The 21,442-nt window shown below is 43.7% G+C and overlaps 1 protein-coding gene across 1 annotated transcript; it reads left to right on the top strand.

Annotated features, from left to right (window-relative positions):
* Positions 1 to 215: 215 nt before the first annotated feature.
* Positions 216 to 20,037, top strand: LOC128752716 (heparan-sulfate 6-O-sulfotransferase 3-B-like). The gene is made up of 2 exons (XM_053854225.1): positions 216 to 1,006; positions 18,953 to 20,037. Exons 1-2 carry the CDS (start codon positions 465 to 467, stop codon positions 19,719 to 19,721), a joined length of 1,311 nt encoding a protein of 436 aa, XP_053710200.1. The 5' UTR covers positions 216 to 464; the 3' UTR covers positions 19,722 to 20,037.
* Positions 20,038 to 21,442: the final 1,405 nt, after the last annotated feature.

The raw sequence follows: 21,442 nt of genomic DNA, 5'->3' as shown, positions 1-21,442 counted from the left end.
CATTTTCAGATGTATTAAGGTGATGGTCACACCAAGTTCAGCAGTCCTCCAGGTCCAGAGGCAGTGGCTCTCTTCTGTAGTCTCCCTCGGAAATATCTGTTGTAATGACGTCAGCGCCAGGCTCAGCAGTGACAGATTGCGCTCTGAAATGCGCAGCCGGAACCTGTTATAATGATCGCGCGTGCGTCCGGCGCAGCTCCAGGCTCAGAGCGCGAGTGGCTGATGACAGGACAAGCCGAGCCCGGCGCTGTGCTCACGGGCAACGGTCGCTGCTTCAGGCTGCCAGAGAGGACACGCGGAGGATGACTACAGTCCACAGAAAAAAGTTATGTTTTTAATCTTCAACCATCTTTTCATTTCCCATTGTTGGGTCTTGAGTGGAATTCGACGTTTCACCTGCTGAGCGGACTTGTTCTGGGCAGAGGATGAGCGGGACAGACTCGGAGTGACTCCCAGCTTTGACCATGGAGGAGAAGTTGAACAGACTGCTCTTCATCCCCGTCGCCGCCGTGCTCTTCCTGATGATCGGGTACCAGTACGTGTGTCCGGCGGACAGCAACACCTGCTACTTCCGCGGGGACGAGAAGGGACTTTACCAGCGCTACTCATCCGCGCTGGACTTCGTGTACTCTGAGCTGGATGGGGACGAGGACTTCGCCTCCAAAACCGCGTCCAGATTCAACTTCACGGAGCGCGACTTGGACCGGAGTGTGGAGTTCAAAATCCGCGGGGATGACGTGATGGTGTTCCTGCACATCCAGAAGACTGGCGGGACCACGTTTGGACGGCACCTGGTCAAGAACATCCAGCTGGAGCAGCCGTGCGACTGCATGCCGGGCCAGAGGAAGTGCACCTGCCACCGGCCGGGAAAGACCGAGTCGTGGCTGTTCTCGCGGTTCTCTACCGGATGGAGTTGCGGGCTACATGCTGACTGGACCGAGCTGACAAGCTGTGTCCCGGTGGTGATGAACAAGAGGGACAAGAAGAACAGCCAGAGAAGCAAGAGGTGAGCAAGAGGGCGCCATATATATATATATATATAATATATATATATATATATATATATATATATATATATATATATATATATATATATATATATATATATATATATATATATATATGTGTGTGTGTGTGTGTGTGTGTGTGTGTGTGTGTGTGTGTGTGTGTGTGTAAAACTCGAGAGCAGGGATTGTGAAGCACCTATCATCAAATCAATACAAAAAATAATTATGCAAGCAAACAGAATTTGAATATTTCAAGTAATTTTGATGTTATTTAATGGGCCTTGACTGAAGGAATGAAGAGGCACATGTTGAAATCTGGTCTCTGATCTCTGGATTAAATAATTATTTTTGGATTTTTGGAGTTCTCAAAAGGAAATGGACTTTATTAGTCAGTAGTGCAGATGTTGGATGCTTCCTCCTTTGTCCGCATTGTCAGCATGAAATAACAGCTGTCTACATCTCTGATCTGCTACCAATGAGTTCTAATAGTTTTTAATTTATTAATTGTTGCGTGGACAAAAGAATGATTTGGTCTCCGTAGGCTCAAACATTTTGTATGTGTTTAACAAAAATAGATTTTGCTTGGTTATTAACCGTCACTGTTGTTTGGAATCCAAATCCACATAAGCAATGAGCTGTTAAAACTACATATTAAACTAATTATAACAGACAAAGACCATTGATCCATAGAGAACCATTTAAAAAAAGTGACTTCATTCCAACGGGTTAAATGTAGAGGACAGAAGGCTGCTTTGTGCTGACTTTCTATTCGTGTTTTTCTCGGTTCACCGACCGTTAATACCACCAAATAAAAAGCTGTCAGTAAGTTCTCTCATCATCACCTGCTTTTTCTTCCCGACGACAGCCTCAGGCATCCATCAATAGCTGAGCTCTTCCAAGTCAAAATCAACCAAAAACAAATACGGTGCCTGCGATGGCAAAGCCGCTGGTCCGCAGGCATCGGAAGACTTTCGTTCTAATTCAGCGAATTGACTGGAGAGAAACCCCCTTTGCTATTCAATTTACTGCTCAATTTATGTTCCCACCCTCACGGATGGTCATGAAGTTTGGGTCATGATCGAAAGAACAAGGCGGCTCCTCCGCATCGAGAGGAGTCAGACGAGGTGGCTCGGGCATCTGTTTCAGATGCCTCTGCGTTGCCTCCCTAGAGAGGTGTTCCGGCCATGCCACTCTGGGAAAAGGTCCTGGGGAAGACCCCGGACATGATGTCTCTCGGGTGGCGTAGGAACGCCTCGGGTCTCCCCAGAAGAGTGGAGGAAGTGTATGGGAACTGGGAAGTCTGGACATCCCTGCTCAGACTGCTGCCTTCATGACCTGGCCATGGATAAGCGAGAGTTGTTGTTTCAGTTTAGCATGGGTTGATGCCACATGCCTCCACTTTATGCAACTCTGACTTAGATGGAGAAGGAATCCTGTTTGGGAAACTAGCAAACACACATGACATGGTTCATTGGCTGTGCAGCCCCTGGTGCCCTCCCTGAGAGGTGCATCAAGGAGACCTCCGCTCATGCTCTCTCTGCGTGAAAAGGTTGAGAACTTTGCCTTCTGAGCCAGTTGTAACCATGGTGACATAAGGACCACCCTTTTTAATCAAGCGTCTTCCACCCCTCTTCACTCATGTACAACCACAGAGACTTAAAGTCCTCTGGGGTAGCAACCTTTTCCCCGCTAACAGCAAGCGTCCCATTGCTGACTGCTAAGACAGGTGACCGGAGATTCTGAGGCCGTGATCTCAGTTGTTTAATCCTCACAGAATAATCTATCTTCCCATAACTTCTTCCAGACGCTGGAGATGTCATTTCCGAGCCTCAGAAAACGTTTTCATGAGCGTGAGGAGACAAAGACCGAACAAGTGTGTCTGCAGCACTTATTTGTTGACATGCACTTGCATGGAAATGAAGGCGTTAAAACTGTGTTGTGAACACACGCCACATGGTGTTTCAGCAAGTGCTCCCTCCACTTGCTATCACAACAGTATGGAGACAATCTGCATCCTCAGGCCTGTTTCAATTTCCTGTAATTACAGTCGTGCCGCGGCTCAAGATTAAGGGAGCAAATCACTTAAGAAGGCAGGGTCCTCTGAGGTGTGCCGTATGTGTGCTAAAGCCCATTTGCTTCACAGTTGGTTCAGAGAGCAAATCGCCATATGTTACTGAGGGCGTTTAAAGAAGGCGCCGCCTCAAGTGTCGCCATGATCAAGAACGCATTTTGTCTGACAGAGAATTCCGTCGTACCTGAGCTAATAGGTGGCTCCACATTACTGGTGGCAGCTTTATCATTTAGATGGGGACAAGGATGGAAGCATTTCCTCTGACTTAAGTGAGAAATATGATGTACCTGCTGTGCACTTACAGTTATGAAGCTGAAAGGAAATCAGCTCTCTCGAGGGTGCAGAAAGTCCTTTATCAGGATGTGAGTGTTGCTCTCATGTTCAAATGGAGGAGGGATCTTCACCCGGGTAATACCCCACTCGTAGAATTAGGGGTAAATCTCGACTGTAAGCCACTTAGAAGGGCTGTAAATCAAATCCAAGACGTCGCTGTCACTGACAACTTTTAGTTTAAGTGTGCCATTGAAGATGTTAAAGAATTAAATGGATAAAAATAGCCTCAGTTCCTCCTCTGTCTTTATGTTATAACCTGACTATTGGTAGAAGCTTCTCCTCTCTCAGACAGGATTTGGGATTTTGTTGAAAACAAGCAATTCCTGTTGTTAGTGTAAATTATTGTCTTATCAAGAATCTTCTGTGATGGCTAAAGTAGGTCAGGAAATGTGCACAGAACATTTTTGGTACCAAAACAATTTGCCAAGAAAAACCCTGCAGCCTTTGTACCTGTGCACTTGCTGCTCTTTTGCAGTACTTGTTCCCCTTGTACATTTTCTCAAGTTCATATGCATCACTGGAGCCTGACAGGTGAATCAAAAAGGTGCCATCTATAGGACACATTTCTTCATGAGTCAGAAGCTCAAATATGATTCTGGTAGGTGTTTCAGACGACCAAGTGAGTCATAGCTCACTCGACAGCATAAAGTTATTGCTCAAGTTCTCATCCCTGCGAGAAAGTCCCCGGAGAATTTGGGCCGAACTGTGCTGGATCCATTAGTCAGCTAAAATCAGGCTCAAAATAGACGAACAATTAGCGAAGGCCTTGCTGTCATATCGCCGAGCCTCTGGTGCCCAGTCGCCGCAGGTCCTCTGACATGTTCTTATCGGACTGGAGCGACTCTTGTTCTGACACTTTGGCTGACGCGGCTGCAGTCTGACGGGCCGTGACACGTGACCGTGGAGGCAATTGTGTGTTATCGCTCCTGGCCCACGTCGTGGAGTCAGGATGACAGGATCCACCGCTGCACAGAATGCCGTGTTTTATGGAAGAAACTAAGCTAATCTCTGAGACAACGCTCTTCTGCCTGCATTCCACAGTCACTGCTCACACTCAGCTCCTTCACACACTCATTATGCCTGTGTGGTTGTGCAACAAACTTCTCAGGCTGGTGACTTTGACCCACTTTTCCCTGGTCAAGAGTCGCCTGGGACGGCTGAGGATGCTTGACTGTGAATGAATTAAGGTGGTATGTTGCCAGGTGCATATGCCAGCAGCCATTATTTCAAGACTGAATTTAGGTCCATAATTACTAAAAAAATTCATATACATATAACAGTGAGTCAGGTAGTTGAATGGGTTGATAACCAAAGGGTTGGAGGTGCAATTCTTCCTCCTTGGGCCCACCTCGTGAATGACCGTGGTGGTCAGAGTGGTTGTAGTTGGTACATTGGTTCTGTTAGTCTGGTTGAAATTTTATATCTAAAATATATAAATATATAAAACTCTCTACTCACTAGCATTGACTACAAACCTCTCTCACACCCCCTGCTGGTTCAGCACTCAACAGTGATGCTTCTCACTGGCTCTAACAGACGCAGCACATAACGCCAGTGTTAGCTTCTCTGTTCCTAGTGATGGGTTGATGAGGCTTCATGAAACACTGTGATTATTTTCAGAACCCACCAGGTGGCACTCTCTGCTCTGACATCTCTGGATTTGAACTATTTAAACTATTTCAATGAAACCTCACAAAAACCAAGAGCGCCATCTGGTGGACTCTGAAAATAAGGACACTGTTTCATGAAGCCTCATCATCACTACTGTCTACATCAGTGGTCCATAAACCCCGCGCTGGATTTTCTTTGTGAAGCCACTTGAGAGCCAAAATGTGACCAACAACTGCAAAATGATTAGGAAACAGCTGTTTCTTTGAGAAGCAGATAAGCCTCAGCGAAGAGACAAGACGAGCCTACGACTTCCAAGAAGAAGATTGTTTTAAACAAACAAAACCAGGCGTCGTACTTGAAATATGGATTTATCGTGGTCGTCTGCCGTCACTCCTAGATGGGACCGTCTCATTGCAGAGAAACAAGCTCAAGATTGATTTAACGAAATGGTGATTTAAAATGTTCATGCACTTTATAGTCAGTTTTGTGATGTATCTGTATGCTATTTTGAAGGCATATTTAAACATTACTATTGCGACCAAAGTCAGAAAGCATTAGGGCACCGGTCGAGAGGAGGAGAGTTAATGAGTCTTATTGGGCACACAAACATGCAGAGGCCTCATCTCACGGTTCAAAGAGGCAACTTCATACCCTGCTGACAGAGGAGATCCCAAACACCATGTGCCCCACCACCTATATATCCTTTCAAAAGACTCACTTTTATAGGGCACATTTTGTGTGTAAGGATTTGCATTGTGTATTGTTATAAGATTCAGAAAACAATCCCGTATAAAATCTGCAACTCCCTCTCCATCCTCTCCTCACACAGACACATATACAGCACATGTATATAACAGTGACAACCAAGGACAGCAGCTACTGTGTCTGAGATGAAGCTTGAATAGATTGGTCATCATGAAATAAACACAACAATGAATTTCAATTCGCCTTTCGTCTCTCATATGGTATAAAGTGGCTAAATATGATGGTGGAGTGTTGATTGAATCCTCAAGCTTTGTGTCAATGTAGGGGTGAGGTACAGTTCTGCATGCCTGCTGTTTGCACATGTACATCTGAGACTTGTGAAAACAGGCACGGTGTGATCTCTCCGACTGTACTCACCAAATGTACTCACCGAATTTTCTCTCCCAATAAAGACGACATTGTGTGCTGAGCCGAGCCATAGGGGAACCCAGAGCGGAAGCTGAATTGTCAGTGGTAAATAAAAAACAAAAACAAAAACAAAACTCAATTCTACAGAAATAAAACAAATACCAATATGAAAGTTCAATGAAAGCAGAATCGAACAGCCCAAATGAGGGTGCAGAAACCGGTGAGAGTGAGTCTGGGAAGCTGGAGTAAAAAGAAAAATTGAATTAATAGAATAAATATAGAATAAAATAGAACCCAAGCTCATGGGAAAACAAACAGAAGACAAATTGGGCTTCATTTCATGAGACCATGTGACTTCCGTCTTGTCACGAAATAAGACGTGTGTTTGTGGGAATTGTGACATGGTATGTGCTCGTTTTTGTGTTGTAAATGGCAGCATTCAATCTGTTATTTCTAAGTAATAGTAAATTAATAACTAGCAGATGTCAGTGATTCCAAATGAGGTGTTTGGTCAGATCAGGCTGCAGGTGAAGTGTGGGCAGATTCCACACGCTCAGAAAGCTTCAGCTCGCTGTCACGACCAAGTAAAATACAAAGGCTCAGCAGCGCTACAAAAATTGGAAATGGCAGACGTGAAGACTGGCAAAGAAACCTGGCAAGGAAGGTCTGTTAAGGTCCATTAAGAGCAGCAGTGCGGTCTCGTTTCAAAAGTCAGTACAGGCTTCCCGCAAAAACAATGTCACGCCCAATCTCAAAGCAAAACAATTACAAAAGGAATAGTGCAGAAATCTTTTTCTCTTGATAAGTCACTGGTTGGGTTATAAGCCAACCTCAGCCCCATGGCGTCATATATTCATGTTGGGAAAGTGGATGTTTGTGTCCTACACTGACTGTCTGATCTGGTCCACCTGCCTGATGTGGTCTGCCGGAAATTCCGGTGCTGAAACCGAAAATTGCACGTTTTAACAACTGACGTTTACTGGTAAGTGTAGATAAAAACAACATGAAGTTTTTTTACTTGTAATATATATATATATATATATATATATATATATATATATATATATATATATATATTTTTTTTTTTAAATATATATTTATATATATATATAAAACTTCATCACCTTTGCACTATATAACCATGCACGCTTGCGCTTGCGCCTGCGTGGTTCCAGCCTTTCTGGCAGACCACATCAGGCAGGCGCACATATCCACATCAAGCACATATCAAGCACATATCCTGACGCCATGGGGATCACGTCACATGAAAAAAAAAAGAAACAAAAAACAAGAATATGGAGGTTTGTTAAGCCCTGGGATGGTGCTACTTTTGTTCAATACGCATCAATTGCTATTTAAAGCTCCTCAAATGGTGTGAGTTTTAGTCATGAGGGCAGCCACATAAGGAGTTTTATATATTGCAACTGTAATGTTGTTCAGTGAAGAGACCTTTCGAGCATCTCCCTGCTCCTCGACATGCAGCGCTGAAAGCTGCCTCTGGTGTCAGTATAGGACGCACAAGCCCACTTTCCAACCTCAATATATTATTACGGCATTACAGGGGTGAGGATGGCTTGCCAGCTCATCACCATTTTTGTGCTGACATTCAAATATAATAGCAGTGAGCGACTCTCTTTTGTAACCAGGTAACCAGTAATGGAATACATCAAGCTGCATGCTTGAATACAAGGACCTCAATTGGCGCAAACAGGCCTCTGATTAGAAGAGGAAATAAGCTCAACAACAAACTTCCTGTCAGCACAGTCTTCAATTTCCATCTTTCAAAAATAGTGGTTTCATGGGCTGTGGTATATTTCAAGTCAATTTGACAAAGTCTCCTGCAGGTTTTTCCTTGCAGTCTTGAGTACCAGCATTCCCATCTCAGCAGGCGACAAATCTGAGCAGACTGATGGTGGAGAGCCGACAAGAGCGCCACCTCAAAACTGACCTTATCATTTCACATCAGAGCCAATAGTCAGGACAGAGACATAGATCCAGTCCAGCATGGCATGCTCGATTAAACCACGTATGTGGACCCACCACGAGGCAACAAGTTCTGGCTGTCAACACCAGACAGACAGAGACACGTTGGAGACAAAAACCTACGTCTCAGTTTCTTTTGCAGATCGGCAATATCGACTCCAAAGTGGATTTTATATCCCAGTACGACTTTTATTTTCACACCTCGACAAACACATCCATTCTGACATTCCTCAAGGGTCTGACTCAAAAAGTGTGAGTTATGAAGACAGTCTTCAGATACAGATTAATACCTATATTTGATATGAATATTTTCATCTTGCTGAACAAACAGATATAATAATCTGGGTTTAATACAAAGAAGGGTTAAACAGCGCACAACTGCAAGTTAAATGCTGACGGCCCAAAGTAGTTCTTCTCCAATAGAAGATTTGCATTTGCAGTTTGGATGCGTCACTGGCCGTGGGTGTAGAGGTGCAGAAGGTACACCGGCACTCGTGTTTATTTCAGACTGAGAGAGTAAATGGAAAGGGTCTTCTGAGGGAGCAACACTGTGATGTAGGCTGATAGTGCGGAGGAACACGCTCTCTCAAATCTATGAATTGTCCGTGTCTCCAGGTTGATTCATATGACATCTTCATCACCGTACGGTTGAGTAAATATATCTTCATGGGTTGGAAAGAGGCCAACATGTTAGATGGTCTGCATCACCGGCAGCCTCCGAAAAATGGAATGTGGGCCACACAAATTAGCCACCACCGCAACACCTTACTCTGCTTTGGGTTTTGTGTTTTTTTATTTGAAAAAAAAAACCATAGTATGAAGGTGGACTTTTTTTTTGCCACTAAATCAGATGAATGCACTCGTGTTCATACTCTTCACTCTCTATGTGTGAGTGTCTGTTGCGCTGGTGGTTGTCATTGGCTGATTTCAGCTGTCAATCAACGGCAAACTTGAAAGGAGATTTGTGGTTGGCTGGTCCCAGCTGCACATTTTAGGGGGCGGGCGCCACAGTGACGTTTGTGGCTGCCCCGACTGTACGTTGCAGGACGAACCGGGGAAGATTTGATATAGTTGTAATATTGTGATTGTTTTTAATTTTTCATATCGCGATATTGCTACGATAACTATAGATTTTTCAGCCCAAGTGCAGAGTATATAAAAGGTCTCTCAGAGCGAAAGCAATGCCTTATAAGGGCTAAACCAATAGCAAAGTCCTTTTGAGGGCTTCACATGGACTCATAGACCTGGGGTTGCATCCAGGTAACTACTTATGAGATGGATATTACACGATTATAAACCATCATCTATAAAGCCTTATAAATGCATTATGATTTTTTAAATGCAGACGATACATCTAAATGTAGACATAGACCTTTATAGAAAGTGTCGCAAAGTGTCAATATCAGAAACTATTTAGTGCTTAGATTGTCTGTAAACACTCCACATTGGGAACACACACCAATTTGCCAGTTTGAAAGGTTACTGTATCCTGAAAAAAAAAAAATCACTTTACATTTTTAGCAAACAAGGTTTTGTTTCTGCTTGTAAATCACCTCCATCAAGCTAATGCACTTTCTGAAAAGTAAATATAAGAGTCATCAATATATCATAAGGTCATATATGCAGCACCAGTTATACACAGAAACTACTGAGGTATTTCGTTGGAAAAACAGTTTGATATGTGTGGAGCCCATTAAATAAAATTCCCCTTTGTCTCCGTGCAAAGTTCTCCAGCATGTCTTGCATTCTTGTGAGAAATGTAAGATTTCCAGGGACCTCGCTAATCTCCACACTCTTAAGGGGGATTAGGAGCAGGTTTTATTGTACAAGGAATGGAGGAGGGGCGGATAAAAAAAACATAAATCCTGATTTATGCACAAACCTGTCCACTTCTGTCGACAACTGCCGGGGAGAACGCAGTTGATCACGCCGACAAAAGCAGCTCATTAATCCTGAATCTTCACACAGTGTTGCATGTGGACATTGTTAAAAACACCGCTTTCATAAACACACACACCCAGCCAAGTCAGAGTTTATCGACTCGACTGAAGCTGTAAATCAGTGGAAATCAAACACGCCGCTTGTGAAAAAAAAGCCTTTCACAGTTTGGTGTGTGGGTAGATGTGACCTACCCGTGGTCCAGGCTCCCTATTTATTCACATCTACATGGCTGTGGAAGACTTGCCGACACCTCACAAAGCTGTAAAGATTACGGTGTCAAGCAAAGGTTAAGGCTAAGACGCTAAAGCTATCAAAGCCTTGTGTATGTGCATGGGAGTGTGTGTGCGGTATAAAGCAGCAGAACTCCATGGACTCTTGTAAATTCAGCTACCTGAGACGTGCCGGAAAAATAAAGTTTATTTGCATATATCACTACTGTTTTCAGAAAAGGAAAAACACTGGTTATCTGAACAAGGATTTTCAGGCCTGCTGTTTCTCCGCCGGCCTCCCTGTAGTTTTCCATCACACAACACTGAAGTAGTTCCTGAATTTTAAAAAAATACGATGACATGCTCACAACGACAACAGTCACATTTGAGCTCAGGCTGTGCAGCACACACAACTCAACTTTGTTGAAAATCAAAGTACTTTATTTGAAGGCTAAAAAAGGGACCAAGTTTAATGAGGGTGAAAAGTAGTGTCAGGAAGACTGAGGATTGGAGAGTGTTTTCTCCTACAGCTGAAGCTCACTTGGTCCGATCACAGTCGCGCTGAATGGCTACATGCAGGCTGGGTCGAGCCACAAGTGCACTATCCAGGAGGAGTGGTGATAAAGCTGTTTACATGCAGGTCCCATCTGAGCAGGACTGGGGCAATAATTCAGCTTTGTTACTGTGGGCCATGGTCCTGTAAGTTTCTGACTGACTGGTCAATCCGATGGTTTGACTTTTAGCGCAGTCTGCTTCCCCGCTCAGTTCTGTTTAGTTGTATCACCTGAGTTGACCATCTTCACAAGCTTGTTTAGCCTTGTTTAGACAGACCTGAGTCTCATTGTAGGAGAACGGCACGTGACCCATTGGATCGCTCCTTTTGGGTACCCGGACGTTATACGAGGTTTTGGGGCTTCTTAAGGCCCATTCATGCTCCCTTTACATATAGAAATATACCCCTCCTTTTCAAACCATGTTACCGTGACCCTGATCACATGCTTCCATGTGTTCATGACGCTGGTATAGCAGCTCATTAATGTATCCACCAGGCGGATAATGTAACTGGCACAAAAGACAAGTGATACGCTGATGAGGCTTCATGAAACAGTGTTATTTTCAGCAATTTGGATCCGAACATTGAATCATCTTTGGATTCGAAGAACCATTTCAACGAATGCTTACATCATGTTTAAACCTAGAGCGCCATCTGGTGGGCTCCGAATATACAGACATTGTTTCATGAAGCCTCATCAGCCCGTCATGACAAAGGACGGAAGCAGCGCTGTTGGAAGCTGTGGTCGGTGAGTCCATTAAAAATATCGCAACTGGAGGACGGGACTCACTAGCACAAGCTGGAATATGGTCTAACCTTTACATAAAAATAAATACGTAAATAAGTTGTGTTCAGATATCTTAGTCTGTGCAGCTGTGGCTTTCAGACACATTTTATAGGGAAGACATGCCAGACTCCCAAATGCGGATCCTTTCCATGGCCTTTCTTCAGTTGCAGCTGGTTACTATTCTACGTTGCTGAACTGATCTTTCTTCCTTCCTCACCAGTTATTGCGAGCGCATAGGTTCAATCTTCTGAGGCGTCATCCACACATCCGCGATGACTCCCTTCTCCGCACCCTGCCCTCCACATGGTCTGGTTCTCACACCGCCCCTCTATCCAACTGCATGTGTAATCCACGCCCTTGCTTCTGTGTGAAAGCCATGTATCGCCCTGCAGTGTGTTTGGAATGCTCGATGGCAAGTTATTCCTTATCCCTACCATGGTGTGCTTTACAACTTTAAATGCTGAGCAAAATGAGATTGTTGTCGATCCACTTAGTAGTGGTTTGGACATTTTTTTTTGGTTTTGAAATGAGCTGCATCAAGGCTTTTATTGTGTGGCAGATGGTGTCCGTGATGGCGGTGAGTGAATTAACAGGACCGATATCGATCTCTCTACTGTGAGTTTCCCCTCCCAGCTTTTGAATGGTGATTTAGAGAGTGAGGGAAAAACAATCAGAGGGATGGATGGAGAGAGCAGGATCAATATTGTTTGTAGGTTCGCTGCGAGGAAGCGGCGCAAGAGTGAGTCCACTCTGGATTGATTGGTGACAAAATGCGACTAGCTGCTGAAAGTTTACAATATTGGTGCTGTTGAATAATAGAGTGGGCTCTGTGTCTCAGGAGCCCTGGATTTGGATTCGATCAATGCCTCGGTAAATGTTCCCGCTTTGTCCTTTTCAGAGTGAAGCGCACATAACTGATTCAGCATGCATTAAAGAGTGGGAGTTCTGGTGAGATTCAGCCGTCTGGAAGACAGATGATGTTTGAGACATGAACCATGGTGGAAACCAGGAATATTTCAGGTCATGGAAACAAGCAGTCGCCTCTTCAACCAGGAATATAATATATGTCAGTGTGACTGGTCCTTACCTGCCACAAACTCACAGAGGAACTTAAAATTGACTTTCTCTTTTTATATCTTTATCATGTAGCTATCCCCTGCGTTCTTGAGGAAACCCGAGGTTTGGGATTCTCAAGGGCTTTGGTTTTGCTGTGCGTTCCTTTTCTGCTACCGGCAGTTGTATTTTCATCAACGCTGGTTTGTTTGTAAACTACCGAGCTTTCGCTTTTGAAACCAACTTCATGTTTGAATCTACTTAGATGGAAAAACAATAACGCATTAAATAAAATAACTTGGTGGTCACTATGTTTGTCACTTGAATTGAACTTTTTTAGCTCCCGTTAGCATTAGCTTTCCTCTACCTTCTAGCTAACTCACTGCATACAATAGAGTCACTAATCTAAATCAATATTCATGTTGTTATTGTTCCTTGTCCATTGCGGTTGCTAGAGAAGACTTGGTTGAGTTGTGTGGAATCAGGCGTCAAGTGACGGTTACGTTGTGCTATTATATTTCGAAATTAACGTTGATTCATCGACGGGCGATATTCCATTCAAACTTTGTCATCAACCAATATCGCGATTCCTTCCGTGACGCCGTGATCGTGGAAATCATAGCGCCATCCTACTGTGTACTGTGACTTGTTTGCCGTGGCTGTTATGTATTTAATCACGGCGCTCCTTTTTCGCAATTTTTTTTACCATTTATTGGTGTCACCACTGGTTTGCAAGGCCCTTTAGTGATGGCATCTTTCACTACCTTCCGATGAATCCTGTCTGCCACGCTTGACTCCCCGAAAGCCTAATATGTGCATGCCCCTTACTGCCTTTTTTACTTGTTGCTGGTGCATAACACTGCCATCTACTGGCCTGGCATGTGTACTACTTAGGTTACCATCAATGTCGGTGAATTCACTTGAAACATGTATTTACATACCAGGAACAGTAGGGTGGTATCTCATTGGTTCCTGTGGAGACTTTTCAATTACTGTAATTCAAATGTAAAATTGATCGTACATCAACATGTGGCTTAAAATATGACCTCCTGGAGGTTGTTATTATACTGTATTACCTTCACAAATGAGATAACAGTGATGCAAATTTATGCAAAATTAGAAAAGCAATGGAAAAGTAATGAGTTCTATTAGTCCGATATATATATTTCAATTGAACAAGTCTGCACAGGTCTGACTCCTGGCACTGAGGTGCTATTGATTTGCTTTTTGATACAGAAGCATGTGAGATGGGCGGCTTGGTGGAGGGGCAAACAAGGAGCTTTTCAGCAGCTTGATCAACAGCGTTTTGACTCCATCAGAGGGACTGTTTCCTGCATCACAAGAGCCGAGCCGTTCATCTGAAGTGTAATTACTCTTGACCTCTGTCCCTGACACGAGTAAGTGGAGCGCTCTGACATGTGCTGCTCTTTGTCAATAGGTCAGTGTGAAAGCAGAGAGGGAGGGATGTTGTGGACATCTATCGACCGCGCTGGCTCACGTTAGCTGAACAGATGGATGATCGGCACACGAGTGGCAAAGGCAGATATTTACTCCAGGAAGTACAACAGAGACCGTCTGTGCTGCGTGTCTATCCATCACACTGTGTCCGTTTAGCCCGGCAAAGATGGACGTTTAATTCACTTAGCCTCCTCTGTAGATGGCCATTATCTCAGGGTGGTTTACTTGTCTGCGGCTGTGTGCCGTCATGGAATCATCACGGCACTTACCAGCGCATGCACCATGCCGGATAGGTCTGGCAATAATTGCTCAATAGCTGACCTCTTAAATGCGTCAACACTCTCTCTGTGCGGCAGCTGCCTTCTCACTGGTTCAGCAGCGACCTCCAAGCATTCGCAGAGGCTTTCAGTGTAAGAGCCCCAGACTCCAGCTAGCTAGCGGCACTACTTTTCCACTTAAGTCTGCATGGAAGTCTTAAAACAGGATATGACTCAGCTTCTTTTTCACCCATTAATTTCATTTGAAACAGACCTGCAGCTGTAAAGCAGGTCAAATTGTGCCAAATGCAAGTGTTGCCTTGTTTTTTAACTGTCTGTAATGCAGAGTAAAACAGGTACACATAGTTTTGAGAGTTATTTACCACTATCTTTACCCCAAACTAGAAAAAGGGGCCTTTGATAACTAAAGACAAAGACAAAGACAAAGACAAAGACAATGAGACAATACAGGTTTTATTAGATTAGAACGGTTGATGAGGCTTCATGAAACAGTGTCCTGATTTTCAGAGGCCACCGGATGGCGCTGTCTGCTGTAAAATGTTTGGACTTGCACAATGCATTCAATGAAACCTCACATCATTTCTAAAAAACCAAGAGCGCCATCTAGGGAGGCCACAAATAACGACACTGTTTCATCAACGCTGCAATACTGTTTCATGATTTGATGCCTCGCAAATTTTCCAATTGTGGGAAGAATAAAGTCTGTCTAAGCTTCCGAGCCACGTGGTGGACAGCGTCATTCCGCGTGTGTCACACGCTGAATGCGTGAGACTTGAGAGCTACACAGTTAAATGGCAATGATTCTCTCACTGTGTTTTTCCGCTCCTCTATTTTCTGTCATTCATTTTGACATGAAAACGTTGCAGCTCCTTCTAATGAATGCCATCTTGCTTGTCGAGCGACTGACGAAAATGGATTTCATTCCCAGACTGAGGTTTTCGCTTATTGAAGCAAAACTCACGTCTCTTTCTCAGGTCATCTCTTTCTTTGATGCCTGAATCACTCGAACAGGCGGCGACTGGATTGAACCAGTCACCCAGGACTACATAAGATTTTTTTTTTTTTATGGTGGTCTCAGGTCAGCGAAGGAGAATGAACGTTTTAAAGGACTAGTGATTTCATCTCAATGCAGAAACACATGGCAATGAAAGGAAAAACGAATCACTTCAAGCACATCTGTGTATGAAGGTGATATAGAAATATAATCTGATATAAGCAATAAAACTAGTAGTGGACTGATGAGGCTTCATGAAACAGTGTCCTAATTGTCAGAGCACACCTGATGACGCTCTTGGCCTTTAAATGATCTGAGGTTTCATTGAAACCGGTGTTTAAATCCAAAGATTTTAGACCAGAGAGTGGCACCTAGTGGGTTTTGACAAGAAGGACACTGTTTCACGAAGCCTCATCAGCCCATCTCAACACTTTTCTCTCTGCCACTATTTCTGCGTTTTTATCCTGCTATATTTTATTTTATTCTTATATTTTTTATTTTATTATTAATCTAGTTAATTACAGAATTTTGGATTAAAAAATCTCAATTTCTCACAGTTGGTATAACAATATTTGCCACAAGAAGCCACATTTTTAAACTTGAATGAATTTGGTATATTACTGAATCAAATGATGGACCTATACATACATTTAAACATCAAAATATTGTTTGACAATAACACAATAAATCACGATCAAGTTTTTATATCACCTTTTTTTAAACTAAAGCTCTTTTAATGTCTCGAAAATATTTGTATAATAATTTCAATTTTATAAAAATTTCAAGTCCATTCAGAGTAGTGGAAACCCTGGCCATTGTGTAGTGAAAAACATTCCTGAACCAAAGCAAACAGATGCTTTTGTTTTCTTTTGTTCAGGGATTCCTCCATGTTTGTTGTTGTTGTTATCATCCTAGCTGCCACGTGTCTTGTGCATCAGTGTGATCAGTGGACCAGGAACTCCTGCACTTACAAAGGTTCCCTGTTGTCTGGAGAGCAAACTGTTAAAAATTAAATTAAATTAAATTTTTCTAAGGAATTAATCGTAATTAACTTGTTAAAGTCCCACCATATATATATATATATATATATATATATATATATATATATATATATATATATATATATATATATATATATATATATATATGCTGTATACGATCATCACCAGAGTGTGAATCTTCTTCGGCAGAGTCAAATTCGCAAATTCGGCCATCTGATGGTGTAAAGTACTCACTACATCAGGCTTCATATTTGCAGCATGGCTCCTTTAAATGGAGTAAAGGGATGCATACAAGCAATGAGCAGGGAGGCTCTGCAAGTCTTGAAAATTCTCGGTCACTGGTTGTAAAGAAGTTTCGGTTAGTGATGCAAATGATTATTCATCCAAGACGCATTAAATAAGCGTTTCTTTCTCTCGAACGTCCTTGAGTCTTCTGCTTAGCGGAATAATACTCTACTCTTACTGAAGGTAAAATGTTATTTTTTTTCTTATATTGGGACTTCAGATTTGGTTTCTTTCTCCACCGCTGAAAGGTCATGGCGATCTTTGCCCGCAAGACCAACATTTTCAATTTCTCTTTCATCCAGCTTGCTTTCATTTCAAAATGCTTTCGGAAAGAAACGGCTGAAATTCTCCTCTGCGCCAACTTGTGCTCCTGGTTGCTTCTGAACTGAACTGGATAGATTGCAAACCTCTGAGGTCGAAAGGTTCCCGTGAACCTCGCTCATGTCATTTCATAAACACAGAGACGGAGAGCTGAATAAAAACCATGTTGACGATGGAAGGAACAAATTGCGCAGGCACGTCTGAGATTTATCACCATCCTTGCTGTTTGCACTCTCCAACACCCGAGACACACTGGATGATGATCATCAAATAAACCATGATGACACCTTCACTGCACACACACACACACACACACACACACACACACACACGCCAGAGATGATATTTCTTGCCGCTTGGACATGAAGAGGATATGAAGCATTTGATGTATAGTTTTCAAACTCCTACGCACAGTCAGGAATGTTTTTTTCACTCAGGCACTTGGTCACACGCGCAAAGCTGGGCACCGATTCAGTCAAACTGACTGTCATGCCACATGACTCACTTCAGAGGTGCATGTCATTTTATGTATTTCTGGCAGCATATGGGTAATGACCCCAGAATACACCCACAAACCAGGGGTCAGTCCGCTAACTTGTACTTCATGTAGTTAAATGATTATTGACAGGAAATGAAATAAACAAAATAAAAAATAACAGTTTTTGTACTCTACAGTAGACACACTGTGATTTATAACTCAAGTCCTATAGTGCACTGCCGCAATAAAAGCTCTACAAACGCCTCTGTGACGTGTGAAAGCCGGCTCCCACACTGAGGCTGCAGGGGATTGTGAATCCTGATTGATAAAAATATTTTCAAAACATGATACTCTCAATCATGACGTGAGCCGTGACAGAGACTCTGAGTCGTTTCACGTGACCTAAACTAAACTTGTGTTGGGTATTTCGTGTATCATTTATCATTGATCTTGTGGTATCATTTAATTCTGTGGACACTTACACTTACACCGACCGCTGCGGAAACTCTCTCACAGTCTGTGACTGGCAACATAAATAAACATATTGGGGATCCGCAGTAAATCAGAAGTAATGCAGATCAAAAGTTTTTCCAGAGTTTGTGCTGAGGTTACACACACGGAACTCAGCGACCTCTGCCTCGATTAATTATTTATTTATTTATATTTATATTATTTACCTCTATTTTCTATTGTGTGAAACACAAAATCACGCTTTGATTTAAGACACACTTTAATATTGAGGACAACATGAACACGGCTCCATCCTCGCTCACTGTTTGAAGAGTTTGTGTGTGTCTCAGTGATCCCCTAACGCAGCGGTGACCCTGCGTTCTCAGAAAATGGTGCCTACTCTGAGTCACCTACAAAATAAAAACCTATTTTTTATTACAAATTCAGCGTGTGTCAGCAACATAGAAACAGTAAAAAAAAAAAAAAAAAAAAAGGTTGGTCCAAATGATTGTCCTTTGCTGTGAGAGAGTGTCTTGCAAATGCAAACATGGAAAGAGGGTTGCACCAACAGCTCAGTCGCGGTGACTTCCCTGCTAAGATGGTGCCACGTCACATCAGAGCTAAGAGATTATAGATGTTTTGTTGACATTAAAGTGCTAATATGTGCTGTTTTTGTCCATGTGTTTTCCGACGTCTTCTTTTTCCCACTACTCTTCGGAGCAACAAACAGTAAATTGTGCTCCTACTCTGAAGGAGTCCGTGGTGCTTGCAGTTTTGACTTGCAAGGTCTGTGATGTCTACTGACAGGTGATATGCATAAAAGTAACCAGAATTTTTAAAGATCTGCACTCTGACTGGGGTTTCTGAAAGACAGTTTGCAGAGGCAAACTCTCCGTTTGCATATCAACAGAGGGTGCAAATGAAGGGGTTTGTAACTGCACACCATTTTCAAGAGTAGTTGTGATAACCTTCAGTTTTAGTTTAAAGAGGAGCAGCTGTTTACCTTTCTTATCGTCTCCCTTGCAGGAACTTCTACTATATCACCATGTTGCGTGATCCTGTCTCTCGCTACCTCAGTGAGTGGAAGCACGTGCAGCGCGGGGCCACTTGGAAAACGGCCCTTCATATGTGCGACGGCCGCCTGCCCACTCAGGATGAGCTCCCCGCCTGCTACAGTGGCGAGGACTGGACCGGCGTGCCCTTGGCAGACTTCATGAACTGCCCCTCCAACCTCGCCAACAACCGGCAGGTGCGCATGCTGGCCGACCTCAGCCTGGTAGGCTGTTACAACATGTCCTCGATGAGCGAGCTGGAGCGAGGCCGCGTGCTTCTCGCCAGCGCCAAGGCCAACCTGCGCAACATGGCCTTCTATGGCCTGACGGAATTCCAGCGGAAGACGCAGTATCTCTTTGAGCGGACGTTCGGCCTGCGCTTCATTCGGGCTTTCACGCAGATCAACAGCACTCGGGCAGCCAGCGTGGGGATCAGCGAGAAGGTACGATGGCGCATCGAGGGCCTGAACGCCCTGGATGTGGAACTCTACGAATACGCCAAGGACCTTTTCCTGCAGCGCTACCAGTACAACCGCCAGAAGCAGCACCGGGAGGAGAGGCTGAGGAGGCGGCAGGAGCGGCAGCAGAGACAGAGGCTGCACAGGACCTATCTGGCTGAGCTCTGGAGACTAGGAGGTGGAGAGGAAGACGAGGAGGGGGAGGAGGAGGAGGAGGAGGGAGCAAAGGTGCTGGAGGTCGCAGCCACCACAGAGGACTACAGCAGCCAGGTGGTGCGGTGGTGACGGACTGACTGCTGTTTGAGTCATTGTGCTTTATTCTCTCCTCTGCTGTGAATCTGCCAAATCCTCCTGCCCTCATTGTGCTTGGTCAGCCTGCCAGACGATGTCTTAATATTTATAATGGATGTATTTATCACGGCAGCAAACATTTTATATTTTTGTTCCACTTTCTCCAGGCTTCTCTGTTGGCATAGCAGTTCTCAAAGTGTTGATTTACCATAGGCTTTGAATGTCCTCAGAGCAGCGTCCGAGGTCGGCTAAAAGAAGAAGCTGGGTGGGGCGGGGTGCGGTGGGGTGGGGGGTTAAAGGTCATTTTTGAAAAATAAGTTGGACCATACTTGTGAGATATTAGACTTTTAAGGGCCTCTGTTTAATGTGTGTGTGAACTTGTGTCGATCAGTGAAATATTATCGTGAGTCAGTGGTTCATTTGAGACTCAAAAGCACAAACTCGGACGCAATCACGCTGCAAACAATCAAGGATTTGTCAAAGAGGAAATGTGTTCAATAAAAAAACAGCATTCAGTGAGCCATGTGTGTCCCGTTACTACGAGCTCCTGCCGCTGAGGCCTGCCTTCCCATATGTGCCGCATTATTCAGCACTCAAGTCACAGCGGAGCCGCTGGCGTGCGTCATGATGGCGCCACACGAGCTGGAAACCTGTCAGTTTATCAGAGGCTCTGCACTCTGACGTCAGTGTTTCCACCAGTCAGACGTTGTTCACAGGCTCATCTTCTGATCACGACAGTCAGGTTGTTAGCTAGTGAGGCAGTTCTCTTAGCAAAGTTCTGTGCAAACACACAAACTCTCTGAGCTGTCACCTGGACCACTCTGAGCGATCGGTCGTCCATGGCTCTGGGGACTGCTGTGATACTTTATAAGCGTTTGAAAAATATATTAAAAAAAATATCTAGAAGTTTGCATAACTCACAATGAGGAATGGAACAAGTGTGAAATTTTAAGTCTTTCAACTGTCTTGGAATTGTATACATATTTGTAACACATATTTGTATGCACACATTTGTTCAACTGAATGATAACATAATATCACAATATATTTATCAAGAATCTTCCAATACAAAAAAATAAACTAGTCATTGGAGTGACATTACACCATTGAGGGCGCTGGACATTAAAGAACTTCGTCCGTCCGTCGTGAGACTTCATTTTGTCCACATGAGGCCACCGTATTCTGTGACCGCTGGCGAGCTTGTGAACAGTGAGCCTGTGTGGCTCAGGCTAAAATGAAGATGGAACAGGTTTCTTTCACTGACTCCAGTGTTAATTTCCTCACCTGACTAGTGTGTAGTCTCTGAAACCTGCGGTGCAGCGATTCTCTCTCTCTCTCTGTCGCCCCAGAAAGCATCGCTGCACTGGAGGAATGGTGGAAAGCCACCGGTCAGGAAGGATCCACACAGTCGAACAGCGCATTGAGCGCTTCATTTTATTGTTCTAATGCAGTCCTTCTCAAATCGTGGGAGAGGCCCCCTTTAGGGGCGAGGAGCAATACCAGAGGGGGGCGTATGTGACCTTGGGGAACATACGAACTAGACTAGTGTAACTGCACAACCACTCATATATATTTTTTTCATTTCAAGCAACTTTAAGTGTTTTCTGTTACAGACCAAATCAATGTTAATAAAGTTATTCTTTATTGTAAGTTGAATCACTTTCTTTTTTCTTTTCTTTAGGGATACAATGTTATGCAGAGGTGTACTTTTATAT

The sequence above is a fragment of the Synchiropus splendidus genome, chromosome 1 (genome assembly GCF_027744825.2).
Source record: "Synchiropus splendidus isolate RoL2022-P1 chromosome 1, RoL_Sspl_1.0, whole genome shotgun sequence".
NCBI lineage: Eukaryota > Metazoa > Chordata > Actinopteri > Syngnathiformes > Callionymidae > Synchiropus > Synchiropus splendidus.
Note: the sequence above shows the minus strand (reverse complement) of the source record. Positions and strands in the feature narration are given on the sequence as shown.